The sequence below is a fragment of the Zonotrichia leucophrys genome, chromosome 4A (genome assembly GCF_028769735.1).
Source record: "Zonotrichia leucophrys gambelii isolate GWCS_2022_RI chromosome 4A, RI_Zleu_2.0, whole genome shotgun sequence".
Lineage (NCBI taxonomy): Eukaryota > Metazoa > Chordata > Aves > Passeriformes > Passerellidae > Zonotrichia > Zonotrichia leucophrys.
In genome coordinates this window covers 1337570-1365564 of record NC_088174.1, presented here as the reverse complement: position 1 = coordinate 1365564, position 27995 = coordinate 1337570, and the positions used below count along the sequence as shown (strand labels likewise).

The 27995-nt window shown below is 45.5% G+C and overlaps 1 protein-coding gene across 4 annotated transcripts; it reads right to left on the bottom strand.

Moving 5' to 3' along the window:
* Nucleotides 1–17: 17 nt before the first annotated feature.
* On the bottom strand, nt 18–27995 carry LOC135447860 (myotubularin-related protein 8-like). Of its 4 annotated transcripts, XR_010440334.1 has the most exons (15): nt 27037–27090; nt 25418–25540; nt 24390–24552; nt 22129–22286; nt 20537–20665; nt 18829–18963; nt 15294–15426; nt 13733–13842; nt 11635–11760; nt 10015–10064; nt 9212–9412; nt 8061–8189; nt 6773–6899; nt 3518–3806; nt 18–683 (listed from the first exon to the last, which is right to left on the bottom strand). XR_010440334.1 is itself a non-coding variant. In XM_064713005.1 (14 exons), the coding sequence occupies exons 1-14, from the start codon at nt 27993–27995 to the stop codon at nt 3579–3581; spliced, it is 1911 nt and encodes a 636-aa protein (XP_064569075.1). In that variant the 3' UTR covers nt 18–3578. The 4 variants fall into 4 exon arrangements, 3 of the variants coding, with proteins under 3 accessions (XP_064569075.1, XP_064569073.1, XP_064569074.1); XM_064713005.1 differs by lacking the exon at nt 27037–27090 and adding an exon at nt 27897–27995 and having other exon boundaries at nt 18–3806; XM_064713003.1 differs by having other exon boundaries at nt 18–3806.

Sequence of the window (27995 nt, the reverse complement as noted above, 5' to 3'; positions counted from 1 at the left end):
ATGGAAGTCTGGAAACCATGGAATGTCCTGGTGAGGCCATGGAATGTCCTGGTGAGGCCATGGGATGTCCTGGAGAAACCATGGAATGTCCTGGTGAGGCCATGGAATGTCCTGGTGAGACCATGGAAGGTCCTGGTGAGGCCATGGAAGGTCCTGGTGAGGCCATGGAGGTCCTGGAGAAGCAGGAGCAGCTCCAGAAAAGGGAGAGTTTTCCACAAACTGCAGCACATCTGATCCCTCTTCCCTCCCAGTGACAGGAATCCAAATGGAAAGAACGGCATTGTTTCAAATAAAACCAGGATTTCTGCCCTCACAAAGCACAGCTGCTCCCTGGGAATCAATCAGTGAAAGGAACTTTCCCAGCAGCAGCAGCAGATTCCCAACAGCAGTACCAGCTCCTCCATTGCTCCCACACTTCCAGGGAGCAGAGGATGCTCCAGGATGCTCCAGGACAGGAAACACAGATTTTGTGATCAGCAGATCCCAGCTGAGCTCAGGACACTGCAGAGCTCTGAGCAGCTCCTCCCTTCTGCTCTTCAAACAGCCCAGAGCTGCCACCAAAACCCAAAAGCTTCTCCTTCATTGGTTTTCAAACCACGGGCTCATGGAAAAAGAGGAAATCCTGGAATTTTTTCCAGCTCCAGCATCAAAGGCTTTTAATACACTGCAGCCTCTGCCTGAGCCTGCACACATGAAATCCAAGAGGTTTAAAAGACATTAATTTTTGGGTTTGGCTCTGTTGTGCCAAACCCAAAACTTAAAAGCAACAAGGTTACTCTAAGCTTACAACACTGAGTAACCTGGTGGTGGTTGTACACACTTGTAGTAACATTGGAGTTTTGTGGAGACAAGCTTTTAATGAACAAGGAAATGTTATTAAACTCCTCCAATGGCAATTCCAAAGGCAAAGCACCACACAAACATTTCCAGGAGCTTTCTGCAAGCTGGATTTGTACAATAATTAACCAATGGCACCTTGAAGTCCTTCAGTAGTCAATCAAAACCCTCTCCAGTTTTAGATCTCTAATGAAAATTAGAGAATTTATTAAAGATATTCAAAGAACTGATGATCCATAGAATGACTGGTCCTAAGAAGAGCCAGTCTTGGCTTCCTGCCCCATTTTCTCTCAGATTTGGGGATGGGTGTTGCCCATTGCCCCTGGAAAGGAAAGACAGGGCTGATCCATCACTCCCACCTGGGGCAGTATTTCCAGTGTTCCATTTTTAACCAATCACTCTTGCAGCTCCCACTCCTTCTTTAACAACTTTATTTAAGTGTGACAAACCCTCAATACTAAAAATCTCCCTCTTTGCCATTCCAGGCAGTGGAGAAACTCTGTGCTGTCTTTTTGCCTGGATCTTTCATGTGCTTTATAAAATGGGTATTTTCTTACCCAGAACAGCCACTCAGGGAGGTTTGGGTTGGGTTTTGGACACTGGATCCACCCAGAGATTTCACCAAGGGTTAAAAGCACATGAGCAGAGTTATTGCACTTTCTGCTGTTACAATGGAATGTTTCTGCTTTCACTGGAGATTGGGAAGGCTCAAATATTTTCACTTGGCTTCCAAACTTTTTATAAAAGAGCAAATCTGATTGGAAAACTTAATGGCAGCACCTAACTGAAACAACAGCTTGAGAAGAGGGCAGAGCAGCATCCTGAACAGAGCTGCCCAGGGGGATCTGTGCAATCCAGCCCAGAACAAGGACAGTGGCACAGCTTTCCTGGGCAGGGGAACCCTCCAGGCTCCCAAGGCCTCACCACCACCTCAGAAATGTCCTCAGGCCTTGACCTTGATAAGCAGCAGCACCCTGAGCTTATCAGGAGCTCACTGGCTGCTCCCAGGGCTGGAGTACAAACCCCTGGGTTTAGCCACCAGCCCTGCAATCTGATTTTTCTTGCCTGAATAACAAGGCAAGTGGAACATTTTTGTTATTGACCTTTCAAAGGAAGATATTGACCCAAATTGCAGCCAGGCTGGGCAGTGACTCTGATCAAAGCAGCTCTCTATAAACAGGGAACTGGAGGGGAATTTTCCCCAGGGATACACCTGGAGCTGGTCCCTGGGGCTGTGCCAGAGCCAAGCACTGGCAATGCTGCTCTCCTGGACTGTGGAGTGCTTTGGGTTTGTGAGTTCAGCCTCTAAGGGAGCTCCTGTTGTGCTTACAGGGAATTCCACACAAACCCCTTGTTCAATTCTTACTCTGCTGTTGAGTTCAAGTGCTGCTTGTGATTCTCTGATTGCAGGAAACCTTCAGGCCTGAACTGCTGATAATTCCAGGGCTCAGTCTGGGAGGATGCTCCACTCTGAACCCTGTGACTCAACAGGAGAATCTCCCTCATTTCATCTCATTCCATTTCATCCTGACCCTTTTCCATCCCCAGCCTCCACGCTGGTTGATTGTAGTTTTAGATTGCCTGATTTTCTATTTTAGTTTTTCTCTGTGTGCTTTAACCATTTAATAAGTAACAGAGTGAACCTTGCAAATGAATTTGGTCACACTTTTTTACATCAAACCTGCTTTTGCTCCTGCCTCTCCCAAGGATTCTTTGGGTGACCTTCAAGCACTCATTTGTGACCCCCAATCCCTGGGAGAGAAGTCCTTGCTTCTTCTGTTTCTTCCCAAGTTCACTGCCATGAGAGATACTGTTCATGAGACAGACAAAACATCCCTACAGATCCTGCACTCTGAGCATTCCCTAGAATCACTCACAAGTGATTTTATCATTTCAGGCCCCATTTCAATACCACAACACAGCCCCATCTGTAACTGCTGTCTCATCAATGATTCCACCTTGGAACAGAGTTACTCTCTTGCTTCAGTTTAACCAAGATCATAAAATAAGAGAGAAAAATTCCACATAAATGTTCTGCTGTCTTTCCTCATTTCCAATCCTCTGATCACAAATCCATGTGTTATGGGCTGGCTCTGCACTCCCATCAATAAAGGAGCTCCATAAGAGCTGCTGAACTCAGAGGAACAGCAAAAACCCTGGAGAAGCTGCAGCAGAAGAAAACCTCTCACAAGCACTGACTACAGACAGGACCAGGAGCACGCTGCAAACTCCAGCCCCAAACTGCAGCGGCCTGGCTGGACACGGACACAGTCTCAGAGAAGGCACAGGGGGTTTGGTTTTGTGTAACAAATATGCATAGGAAACAAAACATGAATCAGCTCTGCTACAAGGCAAGGGTCCATGCAGAGATTCATTCACAGCTAAGAAAGGTTGGGGGGGTTTTTTATCATTTGAAGACAGATTGAAATTTTTTTCTTGTTTTAAGATAACCTTGGACCACCACTGAGAACAGAGGGATTTGCATCCTTCCTCCTGCAGTTACTGCCCAGCTCCTCATGGAGTTGGCAAGATTTCTTCCAGCCTCAAACAGCAGAGCTGGCAGGCAGCCCTAACCCTCAGCACAGCCAAGTTCCCAGCGATGCCAGGCAGGCTCCTGGCAGCTCTGCAGCACCTGAGCTGCAGGAGGTGCCCCCAGCAGCTGCTCCCCAGCCCTACTCACACTCAGCTGCACACGGGGGCTGCAGCAGCTCCCCAGAGCTTCTCCCAGCAGCTCCCACAGCTCATCCCTGGTGCTGAGCCTGCCCATCCTCCCTGCAGGCTCCGGGCTCCTGGGGCTGGGCCGGGCTCTCCTTGTGCTTCTGCTGCCCCACGGAGGGGCCGTTGCTCAGCACAGGGGCTGCTCCCTCTGCACAGTCCTGGGGAGGAGTTGGGGCTTTGGCAGCAGCAGCTCCTGCCTTGGGTGACGTGCAGCCTTTGCTGGGCAAGGGGCTGTCCAGGATTGGGAGTTTCTGCACAAATAAAAAGGCAAAAAAACAAATAATTAATGCCTAGATGCCAGAGAGGGACAAAAACCAGGTGTCAGTATAACAACAGCCCAGTGGCAGTGCCTCTTTCCCAGCTCTGAAGCAGCTGGACACAAATCCCCAAATGCCTGACACAAACATCAGGAACACCTGGACACAGATCTGCCATGTCTGACACAAACATCAGTGTTTAACCAACAAAGCTGAACTGTTCAGCATTCACATCACCCCAGCACTGATGTTCTCACTGGTGTATTTTACAAACTGTGCTTTGATATTTAATGGCCAATATTTATGTATTTATATGTTATATACATGTGTATTTCACACAATATATTTACATAATATATTTCATTATCTATTTATATATATTACATGTACAATTTATATATTCAGTGGCCAATATTTATATTTTTTATATGTTTATGGAATATTATTTTATACATTATACTCATAATATATAATATAGCTTAATTATGTATTTCTATTATACATATTTATATATAATACATGTACAATTTATCTATTTAATGGCCAATATTTGTCTGTTTATATTACATAAAATATGTATGTGTATAATTTTATACAGTATATTTTTAATATACTTTTTAAAATTTATTTTTATTACATATATATATTATATATATTTAGTTATTTATATATAATACATGTACAATTTATCTATTTAATGGCCAATATTTGTCTGTTTATATTACATAAAATATGTATATGTATAATTTTATACAGTATATTTATTTAATATATTTTCATTACATATGTATATTATATATATTTATATATAATATATATAATACATGTATAATTTATTTATTTAATGGCCAATATTTATATATTTATGTTATATATAGTTTTATATAGTATATTTATTTAATATGCTTTCATTCTATATTTATATCATATACAAAATGTATTTATATAACACATGGATAATTTGTCTATTTAATGGCCAATATTTCTATATTTATATTATATATAGTTTTATACAGTATATTTATTTAATATACTTTCACTCTATATTTATATTATATATATTTATGTATAATATATATTTATATATTACATGTACAATTTCTATATTTAATGGCCAATATTTCTATATTTATATTATATATAGTTTTATACAGTATATTTATTTCATATACTTTCATTCTATAGTTATATTATATATATATATAATAATACATGGACAATTTGTCTATTTAATGGCCAATATTTATATTACATAAAATATGTATATGTATAATTTCATACAGTATATTTATTTAATATATTTTCATTATATATGTATATTATATATATTTATATATAATATATATAATACATGTAAAATTTCTATATTTGATGGCCAATATTTCTATATTTATGCGATATATATATAGCTTTATAGAGTATATTTATTTAATATATTTTCATTATATATTTATATTATATATTTGCATACAATATCTTTATATAATACCTGTACAATTTCTCTATTTAATGGCCAATATTTGTCTATTTATATTACATAAAATATGTATATGTACAATTCCATACAGTATATTTATTTAATATACTTTCATTCTATATTTATATTATATATAAAATGTATTTATATGATACATGGACAATTTGTCTATTTAATGGCCAATATTTCTATATTTATGTGATGTATATATAGCTTTATACAGTATATTAGTTTAATATATTTTCATTATATATTTATATTGCATATTTACATACAATATATTTATATAATACATGTACAATTTATCTATTTAATGGCCAATATTTGTCTATTTATATTACATAAAATATGTATATGTATAATTGTATACAGTATATTTTGTTTAATATATTTGCATTACATATGTATATGATATATATTCATATATCATATATATATTTATATAATACATGTACAATTTATCTATTTAATGGCCAATGTTTATATATTTATATAATACGATTTTATACAATATATTTATAATATAGTTTAATTATATATTTATATTATATATGTATATATATATAGTACATGTACAATTTCTATATTTAATGGCCAATATTTCTATATTTATGTTATATATAGTTTTATACAGTATATTTATTTAAGATATTTATATTATATATTTACATAATATATTTATATAATACCTGTACAATGTCTCTATTTACTGGCCAATCTTTCTATATTTATGTTATATATAGTTTTATACAGTATATTTATTTAAGATATTTATATTATATATTTACATAATATATTTATATAATACATGTACAATTTCTCTATTTAATGGCCAACATTTATATTACATAAAATATGTATATGTATAATTTTATACAGTATATTTATTTAATATACTTTCACTCTATATTTATATTATATATATTTATGTATAATATATATTTATATAATACCTGTACAATGTCTCTATTTAATGGCCAATATTTATATATTTATGTTATATATAGTTTTATACAGTATATTTATTTAAGATACTTTCATTCCATAGTTATATATATTTATATAATACCTGTACAATGTCTCTATTTAATGGCCAATATTTCTATATTTATGTTATATATATATATGTATGTATATATATAGTTTTATATGTATGTATATATATATGTATGTATATATATAGTTTTATACAGTATATTTATTTAATATACTTTCACTCTATATTTATATTATATCTATTTATGTATAATATATATTTATATAATACCTGTACAATGTCTCTATTTACTGGCCAATCTTTCTATATTTATGTTATATATAGTTTTATACAGTATATTTATTTAATATACTTTCATTCCATAGTTATATTATATATATTTATATAATACCCGTACAATGTCTCTATTTACTGGCCATTATTTCCAATAACCCATTCCCATGCCCAGCCCAGCCCTGCTCCGTTAACCCTTTCCCGCCTGCTCACGCTCTCCAGCCGGGCCGCGCTCTCCTGCAGGCTCCCGCTGTGCCTCAGGCAGCTCAGCAGCTGCTCCAGCGCGCTCTGCCTGGGCTGCATGCCCTTGTCAAAGCGGTTGTACATCCCACACCAGAACCTGCAACAGCCACACACAGCACTCAGGGGCTCAGCTGGCCAACAAACACATGCTGGGTGTTATTTATAACAAACCAAGATTAGGAATAAATTGGTTTGGATTATTAAATTCGGTAGCAATGGGCAACTTTTCTTCAAGTTAAAAAACATGGCAGTAAATATTAGAATAGGATGAAAATACTTTTTTTTGTAATAGCAGATTTAGCTTGGGCAGCTTGTCTTCCACTCCTTAGTTTGCCCTGATGCCTCAGGTTTAGCTTTTCTATTTTTCCCATTCTGTGCTGCTTTAGTGTGTGGGTCTGGGCTTCATATGAGGGGATGGTGAGCTCTGTGCACAGAGCAGGGAGACAAAACAATTCCTGCTCCAGCTCGGACCAAGGACAAATGATCCAAATCTCAGCCCAAGAGCACAAACCCCGTGGGCTGAGAGAGAAAAACAAGCAGGGTGGGACTGCCTGGGCTAAAGCTGGAGTGGGACAACCCCAAATGGAGCAGAACTGATCACAGTGAGAGACCCTGTGAGCAGTTGTGCATTTTGTGACCATTTTGGTTCATCTTGGGTGCAGCCCTGGCTGGGCTCTTGTGCTGCCCAAGGTGCATCATTGATGCCTTTTAATAAATCCCTGCTTTATTCCTTAACCCTGTCCAGCCTCTGTTCTAGGGCAGCCTCCACAAGGTATCAGCCCAACCTCCCAACTTTCATTTGCACACACAGCACTTAAAATCCCATTTTCATCTCCCTCTCTCTCAGCAGGGCCCAGGAGTGAGGCAGAAACAAAGCCTGGGAAAAATCCTGAACTGGGCACCAAAATTCTTGCTTGAAAGACTTCCTTAATATCCATTAAAAGGAGGAAAAGAGGAACTGTTTCACACTTCAGTGTGACAGAGCAAGCAGTCAGGGGGTGTGTGTGGTTCTGTCTGAAGTTCTGCTTTTCCTTGCCTTTCCCCACCCTCTTTTCTCAACACCAAATTACAAATATTATTTTAAATTACAGCATCTGGATTTATTTTACCTTTGCACTGCTCCTCTTAGCTTATGCCTGAGGAATGGAGGGGAAAGGTAAAACAAACCAAGCTAATCAGGGCAAATTTATTTGATTTAACATGAGTTATTAATGAAGGAAATGTCCCCCTCCTTCCCCTTCTTGGCTGAGCCACTTACTGGAAACTGAAAGGTAGAGTGTTTGGTTGAAGCTCTTTGTAAGCTGTAAATCCTCTGTACAAAGGATTTCTCAACTCCTGCTTCCTCTGCAAGAGGAAAGGCCACAGGGAATGGGTCTTCTCAAAGATCCTGGCAAGTACAAAGAACATCTGATCACTAAAAAAAAGCAGCAAGTGGATTAATAACTGCAGCTGTTGGGAGCAGAATTAGATTAAGGGAGCTAAGAATTGTTTTTATGCTGGATCTGATTGATTTCACAAGCACAGGATATTCAAATGGACACTCAGGGATATCTGCAAGTCTTTGTTGTGCTCCAAACCAAAGCATATTTTTGGGATACGATTAATGTTCTTTACTCCTGTTGTTTCAGGGTAACACTGCCTTGATAAATGGTTGTGATCCACAATCTCCAATCCATGAAACACATCCTTCTGCAGCCATTGCAGGGGATGTGTGGGCCCCAGTGCAGAGAAGGGCACACGTGGCCCGAAGTTTAGAGTCCGGCTGCTGAGGGCCAAAGGCCGACGCCCCTCTGCAATTCCTGGCCAGCGCCCTTCGGCGTCTGAGGGCCTCGGGCTGTGCTGGCTGCGGACTGGCTCACACCGCTGGGATTGGGGAGGAACGGAGCTGACCATTTCCCGGGGGTTAAACATCGGTTTATTGACGGTGATGCCGCATCCAAACACCGGGAAAACCATCTGGGAAAACGTTTTTTCATAGGGGGTGAAAACAGGATTATAAAGGAGGGGGGGTGGGTACAGGCAGAACCAATCGGGAAAGGTGAGGGGATGAACTTCACAGAACTGACACTCCATGGAGACCAATAATCAAAAGGTAAAGGAGGTGTCCTGGGACCCCAGCCAGCCACCATCTCCAGAGAGGAGAAGGTTCTCGAAACCTGGGAGGAGAAAGGGGGTGATTGACTGGGCCCAGGGAGGAAACAACTTTCACTGATAAGGGAAACCAGGGGAGAAGCAATTACACATCGGCAACTATGAATAGCGGTTACTATAGCAACTTAGCTGACAGGCTGGCAGTGGCGGGAAAAACTGGGGGGACGAAACCATTTTACACATAATAGGGGAGAACAATACAGAAATTGGGGGAATAACACAAGAAACTTAACAACACACTACCACACCCCAGCTCACCTGAGCTCCTCCCTGTCCCTGTGGCAGGTGCCCAGGAAGTTGCCAAACTGGCAGGAGTAGACGTGGTCGTGGATCTCCAGCAGGAAGCGCTCGCTGAACTCGAAGGAGCAGGGGAACTGCTGCATCAGCTGCCACACACACTCCACAAACTGTGTGAACACAGGGGACACCTCCTTGGGGTCCCCATCCAGGTGGCCACACCTACACAGGTGCAAAAAGCACAATCAACCTTCTGTCACCCACCACAAAACATCCCCTTGCCATCCTTCTGTCATCCATCCAAATCAACTCCTTTTCTTCCAGCTCAGGTTTGTGCTTTGATCTTGGGGAAGGGGCTGAGATGCTCTCCCAGGGATTTACCAGGAGAATTACCAGGTCTGGCTGGAGCACTCTGGAGGGGGCAGAGTGGGGTCACCATCCCTAAAAATGCTCAACAGATGTGTGGATGTGGCATTTGGGGACAAGGGTTAGTGCTGGTGCTGGCTGATCTTCATCATCTTGGAAGTCTTTCCCAGCCCTCATGGTCCTGTGATTCCATGGTTAGCACTCCTCAAATAACAGAATTTTACAGGCAGGAAAACACCCAGAATTCAACCCAGGATTTTGTAAAGCAATAAAAACACAGTGATGAAATAACTTAGCAATTATTATAACTTAGCCTTAGCAGACCCTGGCTCTGTGTCACCATTGCCAGTATTTTCCCAACATTTTCTCCTTTCAATTTCAAATTTTCATGGGATCCCCTAAACCTGCAGACAGTTTTGGTTTCACTCCCCCACCCCAGAGGAATGTGCCCCTCTCACCTGTGGGAGAACTTGTGGCCCATTGCAATCCACTCCTTTTCTATCAGCACCTGCAGGTTCAAAGCAGGGATTAAGAAAAGAGCATTAATTTGCTTAAAAAAGCAAAATGAAACCTTTGATGTTAAAGCCTAAAAAGCTGACAACCTGCTGACCCTATTGCTATGAATATATCCCCAGAAATCAATGGGAACAGCAATTGTGATTTACAGATTATCCAGTTCCCAAGGCAATGGCCCTGCTGGAATCAGAACTCATTTCAAAACTATCATTTTGAGGGAGTTTCTAAGTTGTTAAAATCATAATATATAAATATATTGAGCTGAAAGAATTAACAGCTTAATAATACACTGTGCTATTTAATTTAGAAAAGAGTGTTGTAATATTCAGCAAAATAAATCAGCAAGTGGAGTTCAACAAATGTTTAACAGACAAAAGAAAAATATGAAGTACAGCTGGGTAATGAGGAGCTCAGGATGAAATCAGAACAACTATATGGCATTTTTTAAATAGATTCCTGTAGTAACAGAAAATAATAACTGTTGATAAAATAATCTGTGTGCCTTACAGATAAATATGATAAAATAATCTGTTTTCCTTACAGATAAATAAAATAAAATAATCTGTGTTCCTTACAGATATCTCACAAGGAACCACCTGACTGAAGCTGCATCCATCATGACTTTGCTGGATCATATTTCAAGATAATTCCTGCTATCATGATCCAGATTAAGAGGAGGAAGGGAAAAACTCACAACAGAATTCTCAGGAAACTTCATTTAATTTGCTTTTTGAATTTTTCCATTCCTTGCACTGCTGATGAATTAATTCAGGAATAAGCCCATGTCAGGGGACTTGTGCCCACAAACCATGAGGGCAGACAGGGCTGTGTCTGTGTCACTGCTCCTGAGTGAAATCCTGCTCTCAGCTCATGCAGGATTGTTCAGGGACAAAACCCAGGCAGATGTTTCATGTGCTGATGGAATTTAACTGTTAAAAGATTGCAGTATAATCCAGGAATAAAAATAGAAACAATAAAACCAGCCTGGAGTGCAGAGAAACAGTCCTGGCACTGGAAAAGGCAAAATCTGCATTGTTCTGATTTCAGGGACTCCTTCAAGGAGCTCTCCTGTGACAGAGCAGCTCCTCAGGTATTTAACCAGAGGTGAATGGAAAGAAACATCACAGACTGCCCTGAATTCAGGCAGGGATGGCTGCAAATTAAGAAAAAGCCTGCACTAGAAGCAAACAGCCAAATGAAAACTAAATGGCTTTTAAAAAGGTGTGAAATGATGGAGATGTCACTGATGGACAGGGCTGAGTTCTCCCAATTTCACATCCCAGCAGATAAGTGACCTGCAGGACAAACTCCTCCAGCTTTTTTGGTGGATTGCTGCCAGAGCTGCATCCTTTGCTGAGATCTCTCATTAGTGGCTCCCATGTAGACATTGCAGGAAACAAGGATTTGGGAATTGTCAATCAGCTGCTGCCGTGCCGCTCACAGCACTTGCAGCTCATTACAGAGCCAAAGCTGCTTTATGTAGGTCACCCATCCTTGTCCCAGGAAACGGCCTGAGCCCTCCCCCAGGGCCTGCTGGCTCTGCAAGTGCAGCATGTCCTTACCATGAAGCCTTTGAAGGTCCTGTAGAAGGGGTCCAGCAGGAGGCTGGCCAGGGAGCAGACCTGGGCCGTGCGGTCCCAGCCGTCGGAGCAGTGCACCAGCACGCTGGCCCTCTCCTCCCTCACAGCCTGCAGGGACACAGCACCGGGCTCAGGGAGAGGCTGCACCACCCCAAACCCCGGGGCAATGGGGCCATCTCTCCTCTGGCCTGTGGAAATGCACCAGTCCATCAAAAGCCCCAGCTAGAGCCAAGTGCTGCAGCAGGCTGGTAAAAACAGCCCCTGTTGTCACAGACATCTTTTATGAAAAACCCTTTCTTTAGGATTTTTCCTCCTGAGAAGCCTCAGGAACAAAATGCAAACAATGGTTATCTGCTGCTGTGGAATGCAACAGGTGCATCTGGGATTGGTCTCATGGGGTTGTTTCTGATTAATGGCCAATCACAGTCAGCTGGCTCGGACTCTCTGTCCCAGACACAAACCTTTGTTATTAATTCCTTCTTTTTCTATTCTTAGCCAGCCTTCTGATGAAATCCTTTCTTCTATTCTTTAGTATAGTTTTAATATAAAATATATGATAAAATAATAAATCAGCCTTCTGAAACATGGAGTCAGATCCTCATCTCTTCCCTCATCCTCAGACCCCTGTGAACATGGTCACACCCTGTGATCTCTGCAAGGCCAAGGATTCCCAGGCTCTTCCTCTGAGGAAAAAAATTGGTGGATGAGTAAAAAACAGCTGGACACCCAGGGATTAGAACTTCAAGATAAATTAGAAGACCTGATGCCAGCTTCTCCCTATCCCATCACCTTCTGCCACTTATGGCAGGAGAGACACAAAAGTTTCTTGCTCGTGATGTGGGCAAATTGTGACAGATGCTGCCAGGGACACAGCACCGGGCTCAGGGAGAGGCTGCACCACCCCAAAACCCTGGGGCAATGGGGCCATCTCTCCTCTGGCCTGTGGAAATGCACCAGTCCATCAAGAGAAGCCCCAGCTAGAGCCAAGGGCTGCAGCAGGCTGGTAAAAACAGCCCCTGTTGTCAGACATCTTTTATGAAAAACCCTTTCCTTAGGATTTTTCCTCCTGAGAAGCTGGGAGGCCTCAGGAACAAAATGCAAACAATGGTTATCTGCTGCTGTGGAATGCAACAGGTGCATCTGGGATTGGTCTCATGTGGTTGTTTCTAATTAATGGCCAATCACAGTCAGCTGGCTCAGACTCTATCCCAGACACAAACCTTTGTTATTCATTCCTTCTTTTTCTATTCTTAGCCAGCCTTCTGATGAAATCCTTTCTTCTATTCTTTTAGTATAGTCTTAATATAAAATATATGATAAAATAATAAATCAGCCTTCTGAAACATGGAGTCAGATCCTCATCTCTTCCCTCACCCTCAGACCCCTGTGGACACCATCACACCCTGTGATCTCTGCAAGGCCAAGGATTCCCAGGCTCTTCCTTGAGGAAAAAATTTGGTGGATGAGTAAAAAAATGGTTGGACACCCAGGGAATAGAACTTCAGATAAATTAGAAGAGTTGATGCCAGCTTCTCCCTATCCCATCACCTTCTGCCACTTATGGCAGGAGAGACACACAAGTTTCTTGCTCGTGATGTGGGCAAATTGTGACATAACCAACATTTACCACTCACTCCTCTCACCACACACTTCCTGCACACCCTGTACTACTCCTGAGTGCTTCCTTCCTTCTGCCTGACCTGCAAAGCCACCAGCTCTGCAGAAATGAGGACTGTGTTGAATAATCAAAATTAGTGTCCACATCACATCAAACCAGGAGAAAACAAACCAGTCAAAACAATCCCTCAATTCAAGCAGAGCAGTGGGTGAATAATGAGCACTGGGTTAGTTGTTTGCACTGCTATATAGAAAGGTTTATAAAGGTAATTTATTCACATTTTGTGATCTTGTGTTTCACATAATGTGAAAGACTTTCTAAGAAAGTCCTGACACATGGCACAGGACCTGTATTTGCCCAGCAGCTGCACAATTTTTGGAGAGATGAAACCAACCTGAACACCACCTTCTCCTCAGAGCCCCCTTGCCAGCCCTGCAGCAGTGCCCAGCAGAGCAGCTTTACCTTGGCCAGGAAGACTCCTGCATCCATGACAGCCTTGATGTGCCGTAACCAGCCCGAGCTCTCCAGCCCCGTCAGGAAATCGCTCATGGAGGGAGACTTCATCTCACACACTGGGGGCACACACAGGGTCAGAGCAGCATCCCCTGCCCTCCTCACCCTCCCCCTGAACATTTCAACTGCTTGCAGCAATATCCTGGTTGTGTATCTAAAATTCATGACTGGTTTTGTGAGAATTTGAGGCTCTGGAAATCTCTTCCTGCTCTTTGTTTAAAGGGACTCCTTCAAGGAGCTCTCCTGTGACAGAGCAGCTCCTCAGGTATTTAACCAGAGATGAATGGAAAGAAACATCACAGACTGCCCTGAATTCAGGCAGAGATGGCTGCAAATTAAGAAAAAGCCTGCACTAGAAGCAAACAGCCAAACTCATTATTTATTCAGCTGTGGTTTTTCCAGCAAAGAGCTGTTGCTTCACTCTAAATCACCATCACATCTACCACCACTCACTGACTTGCCAAAGGTTTGAAGTTATTTCTCTCTAATTTAGAGGCAGAAATAACAAATCTAACCTTGAAGGCAACTCGGCTGCTCTAATGAAAGCCAGCACAGAAAACACTTGGAGTAATAAAGTTCAGAACACTCCACAAGCCCCAGTGAATGAGATTTTATCACTGCTGGAGAAGAACATGGGAGCAAACAAGTTTTTATTCTGCCTCCTCTCCCAGCACACAATGAATCTGTCAGGAAGAGGAGCTGAGGACTCAGAGCTGTGATCAGGCCACTCCTTTGTGTCCAGGGTCACCATGGATCCTGCAGGGCCACCTGGGAGCACCAATTACCCAACTATTTTGGAAAAAAGATGAGTATTATGGTGCTTACTAAAATATTAAACTCCTATTTTGGAGCATTTGAATTGCAAAATTGTCCAAAATTCTATCAATGAAACCCTGGGCCTCGTTACCCTCTCAATTCCCAATCTCAGGTGACTTTTTTGCTGTGCTTTGCATTCCTCCCTATGATCACAATGAGATTAATTACTCTGCATTTTCATACATTTATACATTAAAACATTAATTTACTACACTGTAAAGGAGTTTGGTTAAAAGGAATCAGAAATAAATGAAAAGTTAGAACCAAGTATGTATCAGACTCTCTTTGGAAGATCATGCATCTCAACTCAGAAATACTGTCAATAATCCAAATATAGCAAACCCCAAAAAGCATTTCTGAACAACCTCTGTTGGTTTCCCTTCAATAAGTCATGAAGCAGCAATGAGACTGGCTTAGCTGTAAAATGCAATATTTCTATAACCTTTTTCTATTAATTTATCACATTCATCAAGGAATGCTTTTAGTATTAGTTGCTATTTTTGAACCACTATAAAACCAAGAACAAAGCAAATGTCAAGCAGGAAAGCATTTTAGCAGCATTAACACTTTCAGCCACCTGAATGCAGCAAACAAAGCAAGATGCTGACTCTGCTTCCATCAGAACAGGTTTGTGCACAGAATGTTTGGATGTTTGGCAGAAGTTCTGTCCAAAGCCCCCCAGGGCTGCACCCACCTTCCAGCAGTTTCTGCAGGCTGCTCCTCATCACATGGATGTTCTCGATGCCAATGAATTTAAAACGAATGTTTTCATAATTATCTTCATTCTCATAGCCCTTCCCAGCAGCTCTGTTGGCCATGGCATTCAACTGGCAAAGTCAAGGAGCAGAAAAGAAAAGAAAGAGAAAAATCACAACAAAATTCAGAGAGGCTGTTTTGCAAGTTCTTTGGTTTTTTGTTTAAATCTCCCAGAAAATGCACTGGACAAAGCTGTTACTCAGCTGTACTTCCCCAGCTCCCAGACAGTTCTGGCAGCTGTTTCATTAAAATTACTGCAGTTCATTAGTCAGAGGCTCATTAAAGCCCTGCTTAGGGCAGTATAAAGCACTATTTCTGCTATCAGAGACACTAAACCTGCCCTGAGTTTACCTAAGGAAATTCAGAGACAGGCACAGGAAAGCAGAACTAGGAAAGACATTTTGAACATTTTTACATGCATGGTATAGAAATAGCAAGGGAATTCCCAATTTTCACAGACACACATGCACAGAGAAAATGAAACCACCTGAGGGAAACACAGAAACACTGAAGTTGAGCAGAAAGAACAGAGCAACTGCAAGACAGAAGCAGAAAAGAAATCAGTTGCTTTAACATTGCCCAGAGCAGCTCAAGAGCTACCAGGACATCTCTGGTGGGGACAGAAAACAGAGCAGCTCAACCCCCCCTGATCAATTTGGGCAGCTTTTGGGAGAGAAGAGTCAGATGTGGTGCAGACACCTTTGAAATAACCCCAGTGCCTCAGTTCTGCCAGAGTGGGACAGGTTGGGTTACAAGAAGTGTCACCAATTATAAATTCTCCCCTTGTCACCAAATGCTTTGGCACAAATTGCCAGCAGAGATGGATTTCAGTGGCACATCTCTGCCACTGGCAGCTGTCTGTCCCAGAAATGCACATATCATAATACACACTGGAACAAGGTGGGAAGCACTCCTTGTTTCCCCAAAAATCCACTTTTTTCCTTGCCCTTGCCACAGTTTAACTGATCTTGTAGTTTGTATAAAATAACAGCAAGATCTGAACAGTGCAGCAGGTTCTCAGAAAGCTCCATTTTCAAATAATCAGAGCAATTTAAATAACTGTAAGCTATAAAAACCCTTGTGTTCTAACTGGCTTCCAACAACACTCCCAATCCATATGTTTACAGGAGAATCATTGCAATTGGTTTCTAAACTCAGTTTCTCAAGATGACAGTCATTAAAATTTTCATTTCCTTTCAAATAAACCCTCAGCTCTCAAGCTCTAGCCCCAAATCGTGGGGCTGGCTTGTATTAAGCTCCATCATGAGTCTTATTTTTAAAAGGAAAAAAAAAGGGGAGGGATTGCTTTTCACAGCTGCACTTCCTCCCAGATCTGCCAGTAAAAGCACTTCAGCCCTGTGGAACTGAATCCTGAGGCTTCTCTCCAACTCCACTTCCAGTTCTCTCCTTTTTCCTTTAGGACTGTCATGGTTTGAGCCTGGCACAGAGCCAGTGCCCCCATGAAAATGCCCTCACCCTGGGCGGGGGAGGGGCTGCCATGCGGTAGGCCCTGGGCCTGGACAGAGATGGGAGGTGAGGAGGCCCTCGAGGATGGAAGGGTGGAAGATCCCAGAGAGTCAGCTCTCGGGCAGCCATTCCCCCCCCCCCCCCCCCCAGGAGGGAGAGAGAGAGAGCCGGCGACACCGAATGTGATAGCAGCCGGCCCAGGAGGAGAAGGGGGGGGGAGAGTGCCCGGCCGGAGCGGCAGCGTGTGTGGGAGTGCCGCAGCTCCGGGACAGAGACTGAAAGTTTTAACCCCTTTCTTTCATGATTGGGGCCTTGCAAAAATGCTAATCTTCCTCGAAGCTGAATAACAAGGGAGATAAGAGATGAGATGAGACAAGGACCTGGCCCGAAGAACGTGGAGATGATTGAATGGGGAGAGATGATTTGGAGTGGCCTTTTGGCTGGACTTTTCTCGTGGCTATGGACTCAGTTGTTCCTGTGACACAGACTGCACTTAGGGGGAAGCAGTGGCTCAGAACCAGGAGGGTTCATTCGTGAGGACCCCCCGGCCCCAGGGGGTTGGAAAAATATGGGGGGGACAGATGTCCCAAAAGCAGAGACTGTGCCTTTTTGGAGTGAGACAAGGCATCCTTGAAAGACAACCCTAAAAGCAGCTCTGGTCCATGCACGGTGGTGAGAGCACTGGGCATGGAAGGAAGATGTCACAAGCGGCAAAAGGACTTTTTTTCGGGGCGGTGCCGAAGTGACAGAGAAGCACACGAGGTTTCAGTGTGTTTCCAGGAGAAGCCTATGGAACAAGAAGGACTCCTCTCCTCTTCATGAACTGCAGTTTGAGTATACTAAAGTGTGGGGCCAAGGCTGGGCAGTTGGTGATTTGGGAGAATGTATCGGATTGGGAAAGTCAGGTAGTGGGGAGGAGGAAAGTGGTTTTTTGTAAGGTTTTCAATTTTTTTTTTCCTTTTCCTTATAGTTTTTCCCTATTTTCCTGTAGTTTAGGTAATAAAGTGTTCTTTATCTTTAAGCTGGAGCCTGTTTTGCTTATTCCTGGTCACATCTCACAGCAGACACCAGGGTGAGGGCATTTTCATGGGGGCACTGGCTCTGTGCCAGGCTCAAACCATGACAAGGACTCAGCAGGGAAATGCTCCACTGTCCCAGGCAGGTTCACAACAGCCAGCTCCATCAGGTCAGTGAACACAAACCTGTCAGAGCCCAGGACATCCCTCTGGCTGCCCTGGAGGACTCCACACCCTGGCAGGGGCTCAGAGACCTTGGCACAGAGTCACAAACACCTCTGCCTTTGATTTTAGCCCATGGAAACAATTCCCAACTTTGTGTGAAGATGTACAAGCCACAAGAGTTTGAGTAGAATGGCAGTGAATTTATCACAGGGTGAAAATGTAGAATTTTGGGGTTTTTTAGAATGGGGGTTCAGGAGGCAAGATGGAGGAATCTGGGCATGTCCTGTCTTTCTCCTTCTTCTTCTTGTCCTCCATCTTCTGCTGGGATGGTGGCACTTTTGGATTGGTTTAGAGTAGAGACAGACTGTCTAACACAGGTGACAGGTATTGGAAAATTATTGTAAATAAAGTCCATGGAGTTTTTAGTATAAAAGGGCAGGAACTGTGCCCCAATTCAACCTGCTAGACAGACCTCAGAGGGTCAGACAGACAATGTATTAGATAAGAGAAAATAAAGAGCTTTGAGAACAAGAGCTGAGGAATCCTGTCTTCTTCTTCAGTCTCAGGGCTGGGTAAAAGAGACTTTCCAACACCTTGGGGTCATCTCAACACAAGAGACCTCGTCAAACCTCAAACCCAGGATACTCCAGGAGGCAAAAATCCTCAGGATCAACTTCACATTCCATTTGTACACCCTAGAGCAGGAGCCCAATCCCACATTGCTCTGCAGGACTGACTGACCCAGAATGGTGACAGAATGAACTGGAAACAGCACTGCACAGTCACACAAGGGATTCAAAAGCAGCCCAGAGCCCATGGAGGTACCTTTGGCCTCGTGTCTACAACATACATGAAGGGGCAGCCGGGGTTGGCCTCTCGGATGGCCTGGAGCATCTGCTCGTCCTCCAGGCAGCGCGCGCTGAACCCGGCCAGGGGCTGGCTGCAGCGGCACAGGGCAGCCTGCAACACACAGACAGACACACAGACAGACACACAGACACGGGTCAGCCTGCTGCCAGTGCCCTGCCCCAGAGCCCCTGGGCTCAGCTTCAGCCTCTGCTCCTGCCCCTGGGCTCAGCTCCAGCCTCCCCTCCTGCCCCTGTGCTCAGCTTCATCCTTCCCTCCTGCCCCAGAGCCCCTGTGCTCAGCTTCAGCCTCTGCTCCTGCCCCTGGGCTCAGCTTCAGCCTCCCCTCCTGCCCCTGTGCTCACAGCTTCACCCTCTCCTCCTGTCCCAAACCCTTGGGCTCACAGCTTCAGCCTCTGCTCCTGCCCCACAGCCCTTGGGCTCAGCTTCAGCCTCTGCTCCTGCCCCTGCCCCTGGGCTCAGCTCCAGCCTCTCCTCCTGCCCCTGTGCTCAGTTTCATCCTCCCCTCCTGCCCCTGGGCTCAGTTTCATCCTCCCCTGCTGCCCCACAGCCCTCAGAGTCACTGCACACACACTGGGCCATTCCACAAAGTGACAACTTTGGGGAACTTGCAGTAGTGAGGGTGAGGAGGCTCCACCTGCTCTGCCTGATGGTCACCACCCCAAATGTCAGCACTTCATGGGATCCCAGAATGAGATATTTTGAAGAATCCTTCAAAATATCTCATTCTGCCCCCTGCCATGGCAAGGACACCTTCCACTATCCCCAGGTGCTCCAGCCTGGCCTTGGGCACTGCCAGGGATGCAGGGGCAGCCCCAGCTGCTCTGGGCACCTGTGCCAGGGAACAATTCCTACCCAATATCCCATCTGACCCTGCTCTCTGGCAGTTTAAAACCATTCCCACTTGCCCTGCCACTAGGTTCCCATATAAAAATCCCTCTCCCTTCTTTCCATGAGCCTCCTGAAAGTACTGGAAGGCAGCAATTTCTCATGTTTTCCATCTGATTTCTATTCCAAACCATTCTTTGAAGTTTTTGTTATCAGTTGCTGTTGGACATTCAGAGCAGCACAGGGTGTATTTTAAGGAAATTTCATTCGTTTCCAGCACAGCTCCAGGCAGTGCCCAGGTCAAGGCACGCTTCCTCAGGAAAACAACAATTTGGCTGTGACTGAATTTTCCTAAGATCAGCATCTAAAACACTGCTGAGGCAGCAAAGTTACAAATTTACATTCTGGTCTTCAGTGGAAAAAAAAAAAAATGAAACCTTCACTTATTCTGAACTAGTGGGGATTTATTTCAGGGTGGTTCCTCCTCTTCAATACTAAGAAAATCCAGCCAAGTCAACATATAACTTGGTAAAACATTATTCAATATAGCTAAAGAGGAGATTAAAAAACCCCCCATCAGAAGGAATTGCTGAAAGCTGATTAAGAAAAAATTCCCAACAGGAAGCTTGGAAAGTCTGTGCTTTTGGCAGAGCTCTGGATGCATTCCAAGTGTTTGCCTTCAGCTCATTCTGTGACTCAGAATGAAAGCCATTAAGAGAAGCACAGCTCTCAAAGGCCTCCAATCTAATAATTATCTTATTCTTTCCTTCCATTAGAAGGGAAGTGGACAGAAAGGAGAGCCCTCACTCCCCCCAGGCAGCAGGCAGTGAAGCTCTCACATTGTTTTCCTTGTACAAGTAGGAAAGCACCGGAATCCGCCCTCGGCTCCTGAACCTTGAACTCCCCATCACCACGGCCCTGCTGGCAGCTCGAGGCACCACGATCTCAGGAGGGTATGTGCTGCAAACCTGAGGGAGAACAGAGCAAAAAAACCACATATTGCTCCTGAGCACTTCAAAATTCATGAAAAATTCATCTCTGGCTTATTAGGTTATGAGATGTTCAGGAAAACAATGCAGGAAACAATCAACGCTGCAGCTGAACCTGAAAACTGGACACAAAGCAGTTTCAAGAAGTTCTTTAAATGCAGAAATGTCATGGAAGTTTCTAAATTAGACTCACAGAATGGGTTGGGTTGGAAGGGACATTAAAGCCATCTCACACCCTGCCATGGGTAGGGATATCCCAGGCTGCTCCAGCCTGGCCTTGGACACTGCCAGAGATCCAGGGGCAGCCACAGCTGCTCTGGGAATTCTATTCCAGAGCCTGCCCACCCTCACAGCCAAGAACTCCTTTCCATTCTTTTTCCAAAAAAGAAATTAACACTACTTAAAAAAGTTCTCTCTAAATGTTATGCAACTTGGAAGTCACTTCCAGCACTCAGGTGGAATCCTCAGAGAGCAGCTTCATCCTTCCTCCTCCAACAAGCACAGTCTGTGCAGCATGGACTTCACAGATAAGCTGCTCTCCAAGCCTGGCTTTACATCAGGCTTGACAACTCCAAAACACAGGCTGGAAACTGTGAGGAAACTCTAAAGCACCTGAGAGTTCCACTGCAGCAAGCAGAGCCTCTGGGTGGTTGCTGATTTGAGAGGCCACAGCAGTTCTGGAAGCAGCACCTCTCACATCAGAGCTCAATTCAGCCCCCCCAGGCACAGGCAGGTAAAACTGGCAGCCACCTCTGACAGCACAGGCTTGGATTTCCTCAATCCAGAGCTTAAAGTAAAGAAAGTTACCAGGGAAAGGATTCAGGGTTATGAATATGTTGGTGCCTTCCTTGAAGTTGCTTGCCTTGCTTTTCAACAGCCAGGTCTGACTGCACACAGCCCCAGAGGAAATAAAAAGGGAAATAATGTGGAGCAGGATTTTGAACAAGCTTGCTGACAAATGCTTTTGTTTCATGTTGTTTAGATCCAAGTTGGCCTTTCAGGGAAAATAACAGCAGCAAGCAGCTCAGACTGAAATGACAGAGGGCCCTTAGGTAGTAGAAGATCCAACTCAAAAAAGCAAAAAAGGCTCTGCTGCTTTTCCCTTCCTCCCTTCCCTAGTCCCTCTCCACTCTGCCTCATTTCCCACCAATCCAAACTGCTGCCATTTCCTTCTCTCCTCCACATCTGTCACCAGCCAGGTGGGACAGGCTTTGGAAATACCAAAAGCAGCTCAGAGTACTGGAGGCTTTGCCTAACAGATGGGCTGACATTTCTGCAGAAAAACAAGGCTCTGCTCCCTTGCCAGGGGGATCAAACACAACCAGGTGACTCTCCTGGAGCATCAGCTGCAGCTCCCCATCACGATGAAGGGCTTGAGAGAGCTCCTTCCTCCCCAGAGGCAGTGCAGGGCTGTCATCAATAACCACAAGGGCAGGAATTACCTCATAGTCCTTGTTAATGTCTGTGATCTCCCAGCAGTCGTTGGGGATCCCCATGCGCTGATAATCCAGTTTCAGATCTATCAGCTGCCAGCCCATCTCCCGGCTCTCTCTGGACATTTTGGGGTTGTAAGAGAAAGCATAAAGTTCTTCAGGTTTCACTGGGGAGGAGAAAGAAAAAATTCAACAAGTTAGAGATGCAAAGACACCCAAGGAGGCCAAAACTTCTGGAAATCAATGATTGAGTGCTACAGAGGAGTATTCAAAGTATTTAAGACTTCTCAACCTTTTATAATTTTTGGTTTGGGATAGTACCAAGTGCTGAAATTCATCCTGAAATCCTCAGGAATTTCTAATACTCAGTTCCCAAATGCAGGGAGATACATTAATTCTAACAAAGTCTTTTAACCTAAGCTGGTAGAAATAATTTTTCCTAAACTAATGATTTCCTCCTGAATTCACTGTAGTAAGCACGTTAGATGGGATTTATATCATCACCATTAAAACATGGACTAAAAGATCTGTTTTCTGTGGAGAGTTCATACAACAGCCCCTGCACACCTGTAAGGTCATTGCTCAGCAACAAATTCTGAGACTGGAAAACGTGAGGGATGTCTGGAATATTGCAGTCAGCCCAACAAAGGCTTCAGGCTGCCTCTGACAAGTGCCCATTTACCATCCCAACCTCCTTCCCTCTCTTCACAAAATGCAAATCCAACCAATAACTCATCCAGCTGATTCCCAAGGCAGCTCCAGAGACAGAGGGAAACCTGTCAGAGGCTGATAAAGCAGCTGGGTACTGAGCAGGTAACCCAGAGCTGTCCATCACATGTGTGCAAATAACCAGCAATGACGTGCTCTGCCAAAAATCCATGAAGGGAGCACACTCAGACATCTTAAAACAACAAAAATGTGCCGTTACAATCAAGAAGCAGAAGAAAAGAAAGAGCTACAGCATTTACACAGTTAAGCAGAGACCAAAGGAAACTGGTGTGAGCCCCTGCAGTGACACCTCCCACACATCAGGCACCACCCAGACCTCTGATTTTCAACCTCAAAAACCAGTGACAGCTTTTAAATAGAACACCACAAACCTGCCAGCTACAGCATCAGAGGCAGAACTTCAGAACTAAAATAACTCCAAAGAGCACAAGGGGGGTGCTGGGAGTAGACACAGCCCTTAATATCAAATTAAAAACCACCTAACCTGGGCAAAGCCCATTTCTCCTACAGGATATCCAGCCCAGCCCTGGTGCCATTAATTCCCCTCCCTCAGCCTGGTGACACCATCACAAATTGCAACTACAAATGACATCCTTGTAATAACACAACTCCAAAATGGGTTCCAGCATCCCAAAAGCAGAGGCTGCCAGAGGCAGAAGCCAGGTAGGAGCTCAGTGGAATGCTGTCCTGCAAGAAAAGCCTGCAGATTCATCCATGCTGGAATAAAAGGCTGGAGCTAGAAAAAAGCACTTTTGAGGGTGTCTGGCTCCCACTGCAAGAGTGACTCCAAGTCAGGGCAGGGTGAAGCAGAGGCTTCACTGAGCAAACACTGCAGAGCAGCCTAACCACACTGCTGGATGCACAGCCAAGATGCCAAACTGTGGGATTTGGGAATTCTGTGAATGCCTGGATCAGCTGCAAAGGGCAGAACTGCACACAGCCAACAGCTGGGTGGCACAAGGGACTGGCAGTGCCCAGGTCAGGGATATGAACTTGGCACAGCTCTCCAGAAGTTCCTCGTGGGGACACCACGTCACTCCCACTGCCCGAGAGTGACAAAATCACAGAGAGGTTTGGGTTGCAACAGCCCACCCAGTGCCACCCCTGCCATGGCAGGGACACCTCCCACTGTCCCAGGGTGTCCCAGTGTCCAGCCTGGCCTTGGGCACTGCCAGGGATGCAGGGGCAGCCCCAGCTGGTCTGGGCACCCTGTGCCAGGCCTGCCCACCCCCAGAGGGAAGGATTCCTTCCCAATCCCCAGCTAACCCTGCTGTGTCAGTGTGAATCCATCCCCCCTTGTCCTGTCACTCCAGGCTCCTGTCAACAATCTCTCTCCATCTCCTTGGCTCCCAACACTGTGTTTGGTTTGGAAGCAGTGTCTGCTCCACAGAGCTCAGCTCCTGAGCCCTGCCACTGTCCCTGTGCTGGATGCTGATTGTGCCCCCACTCCTCCCTCCCAAAGCAGCAGAGCTTTCCCAGGGCTCAGCCTGGAGCATTGCAGACATTCCCAGGACACATTCCCAAGCTCCCAAGCCCAGCACCTGGCTGGGAGAGCTTGAGCAGGGAGGTGAACACGTCGTGGCAGTCCCTCTCCTGCCCAATGACAAAGTGAGCCACGTGGAAGTTCTTGCAGTGGATGAGCAGGGGGTACCCAGCTGTGGTCAGGGGCAGCTTCTCCACGCTGGAGATGTGGTGGTGCAGGATCTGCAGAGAAGGGAATAAACATCATTTGTCACTGATAAAGCTGTGAGCAGTGCAAGCAGATAGGAAACCTCTGTAATACAATCAGCTGTTTGTGCTTCCTGCAGCTAAGGAGCAGCAGGAAATGGGTTTATTTGTGACATCAAACCCAAACTGCACCCAAAACCCAGGCAACTAAAGCAGGACTGAAAAACCACAGTTACATAAATTGTTTTCAGAGACAGAGGTGCAGCTCAGTTTACCTGATGCACTTTGCTTTGCTTTCACCTCCACATGAAATACATTCTGTCATTCCCATTTCACCTTAGAATTCACAAAACAGGCTCATTTCAGGCTAAGTCTGCACTTCTAAAAGCTGCAAATTCACGTTTGTGGTCTTGTATATTGAGTTTTAAATAGGAAATTACAGAAATTTTTTACATTCCTTGAACTGACACTAATTCCTTGAGTGAACTCTATCAAGTCACGTCACCATTGCGCTCATTTCCTTCCAAACCAGCTGTTTCTGGGAAGCCTTTGGGATCAAAATGCTCTAAAAGACCACTATGGCTCTGGAATTCCCAAACTTACTCACTCTGGAAATGAGAGCATTAAATTCCAGGACAAAGGGGAATGGCTCCCACAGCCAGAACAGGGATGGATGGGATATTGGGAATTAGGAATTGTTCCCTGGGAGGGTGGGGAGGTGCCCAGAGGATCCCTGGAAGTTCCAAGGCCAGGCTGGACGTTGGGGCTTGGAGCAGCCTGGGATGGTGGGAGGTGTCCCTCTAGGGGGGAAAAGGGACAATCCTTCAATTCTCTCCCCACCAATGCACCCTGTGAGCTGAAGCAGCTTTCCCAGGTGTGTTTGCAGCCCAGCATACCCTACCCATGTTTCCTTCCTGACTTCAGCAGAGGTATCCACGTAGATGAGGTGTGTGGCTGTCAGGTACAGGGTCCCGCTCGCTGCCCTCCTGCTGCCGTAGCGATCCAGCAGCTTCACGTTCTCCACCTGCAGCAGGAGCACAGCATGAGAACAACACAGAATCCAGCATTGCTGAGGCTGGAAAAGCCCTCTGGGATCATGGAGCTCAGCCTGTGCCCAGTTCCCACCTTGTCACCCTCAGACAGCCCAGGGATGGGGACTCCAAACCTCTCTGGCAGCCCCTTCCAAGGGGAAATTCCTCCAAGTCCAGCTCTGATGGAAGCACTGCCTGAACACCCACTGAGCTCCATTCTTTCAACTTCTAACACACAGCTCATGAAGCAAGACAGAAAAACACGAGGTCTTAAGTCCCCCCTGCAACACCAAGCCAGCCTTGCACCATAAACTCAAATTATTTCTCCATGAATTAAAGCCATGAAGGTTAAGCAAACAGCCGTGGCTCAGCACCAGCAAACCCTAACAGGATTACTGGATTTGTAGCCAAGATGATCCCAGTTTGTTATTGTGTGAGGCTGCAGAAATAACAAGCCAAAGAACTGCAAAGGGAAGACTTGCCTGTGCTCAGGGTGATCAACATGTTGCTCTGAAAGGAACTGCCCTCTCCAGTTTGACTTCCCACTGCTCATTCCCTGGTAGTAGCTACTTCTTGTAACTCACTTCCTGGCCTCCAAGTGTATTTCATAAACCACACTAAGCTAATTAATAAAAAACAGCTTTAAAGAACTCAGCACAGGCATAATAAAATATGTTACAGCACTGGATTGATTTTCTCCTGGCCTATTTGCCGCCTAATGAACGTAGATGGAATTTTTCTTTCGCCATTAAGCAGAAATAATAGGAAAAAATAATTGGATGGACAATGAAAACAAATGCTGTAGCAGTAAATGATAGATGAGTTCTGGGTATTGAATGTGCAAGCTTCCATATGTCTCAAGTGCAAATGGAAAATCTCAGCAAATAAATTGGAGAGCTGAGGCCTGGGCTCGGTGTCCCTTTAGCAGGTTTGTTTTTCAGATATAACTATCAAATACAACATTGCCCTTTCCAGGGCTCTACAGACATGCAGCACCAGCAGAGCACCTCAGAGCAGAGGGTGAGGAGCATCCCCAAACTAACGTCCTACAGAATAAAACGAGTAACAATAACCTTCATCGCAGTGAAGGGGAAAATTAAATTATTAACTGCTGCCTGAATAAATGCAATTCCTTTTAGCACAGCATTCCCGGAGCTCGTGTTTGACTTAATTCAATGGGAAAAAAAAAAAAAAAAAGAAGAAGAAAAGCACCCTTTGGTTCGCTCCTTGGGATTGAGAGGAATCTCTGCGCTTTGACAGAAAGGAAACATTCCGGAATCGCCCCCAAACCACCGCAACCAAAGGGGGGCTCTGCCCAGCACTGCAACCCCCTCCCCACAGAGCGCCGGAGCCACCAACACCGGGGGACCGCGGCTGTGACCCCCCACCCGCAGCCCCGAGGGCCGTTCCGCGGCGGGGGAATGAGGGGAGCGGAGGCAGCGGCGGCGGGGAGCGGGCGGGGGCCGCGGGCGGAGGGCGGCGGGGTTACCTTGGGGGTGCTGATGTGCTCCATGGCCGCCCGGCCCCGCCGTGAGGGGCCGCCCCGCCGCCATCAGGGCGCGCGCGCCCCGCCCCGCCCGGCCCCGCCCGCCTCGCGAGAGCCGCGCGCCAGCGCCGCCATCTCGGCTGAGGGCAGCGCTGAGGGCAGAGCGTGTCCGGGGCTGCCGCGGCGTGCCCGGGGAGCGGGGAATGGGCTCGGGGAGTACGGGATGGGCCTGGAGAGCGGGGAGTGGGCCCAGAGAGCACGGGATGCGCCCCGACCTGCTGCCCCGAGCCCTCAAGACGCGGCCGGAGCCCTCAGGATGTGCCCGGAACCCGGGATGTGCCTGGAACTCCCGAGCTGTGCCTAGAGCCCTTACGATGTGCCCAGAGCCCCCACGATATGCCTGGAACTCCCGACATGTGCCCAGAGCCCTCGGCATGTGCCTGGAACCCAGGATGTGCCCGGAGCCCTCGGGCTGTGCCTGGAACTCCCGGGATGTGCTTGGAACTCCCGAGCTGCGCCCAGAGCCCCCGAGATGTGCCCGGACCTGCCGGGATGTGCCCAGAGCCCCCGGGATGTCCCCGGAGCCCTCGGGATGTGCCCGGACCTGCCGGGATGTGCCTGGAACCCAGGATGTGCCCGGAGCTCCCGGGTTGTGCCCAAAGCTCCTACGATGTGCCCAGATCCCCCACGATATGCCTGGAACTCCCGAGCTGTGCCCAGAGACCCCAGGATATGCCCGGAGCCCCCGGGACCCTCCTCATCCTCCCCTCCATCCTGCCGCAGTCCCACTCTCTCCCCGTCTCTTTTCCCCTGCCAGCACCGGCGATCGCGCAGCTCTCAGGGAATATTTCAGGCAAAAACACCTTTTTTCCCCCCTCAAAGCATGCGGCTATCAGCTGTGCCGTCTGGGTGAGCAGCAGGCTGTCAGCATCCTCCCCTGGAGAAAGGGGTTGGAGGCACAT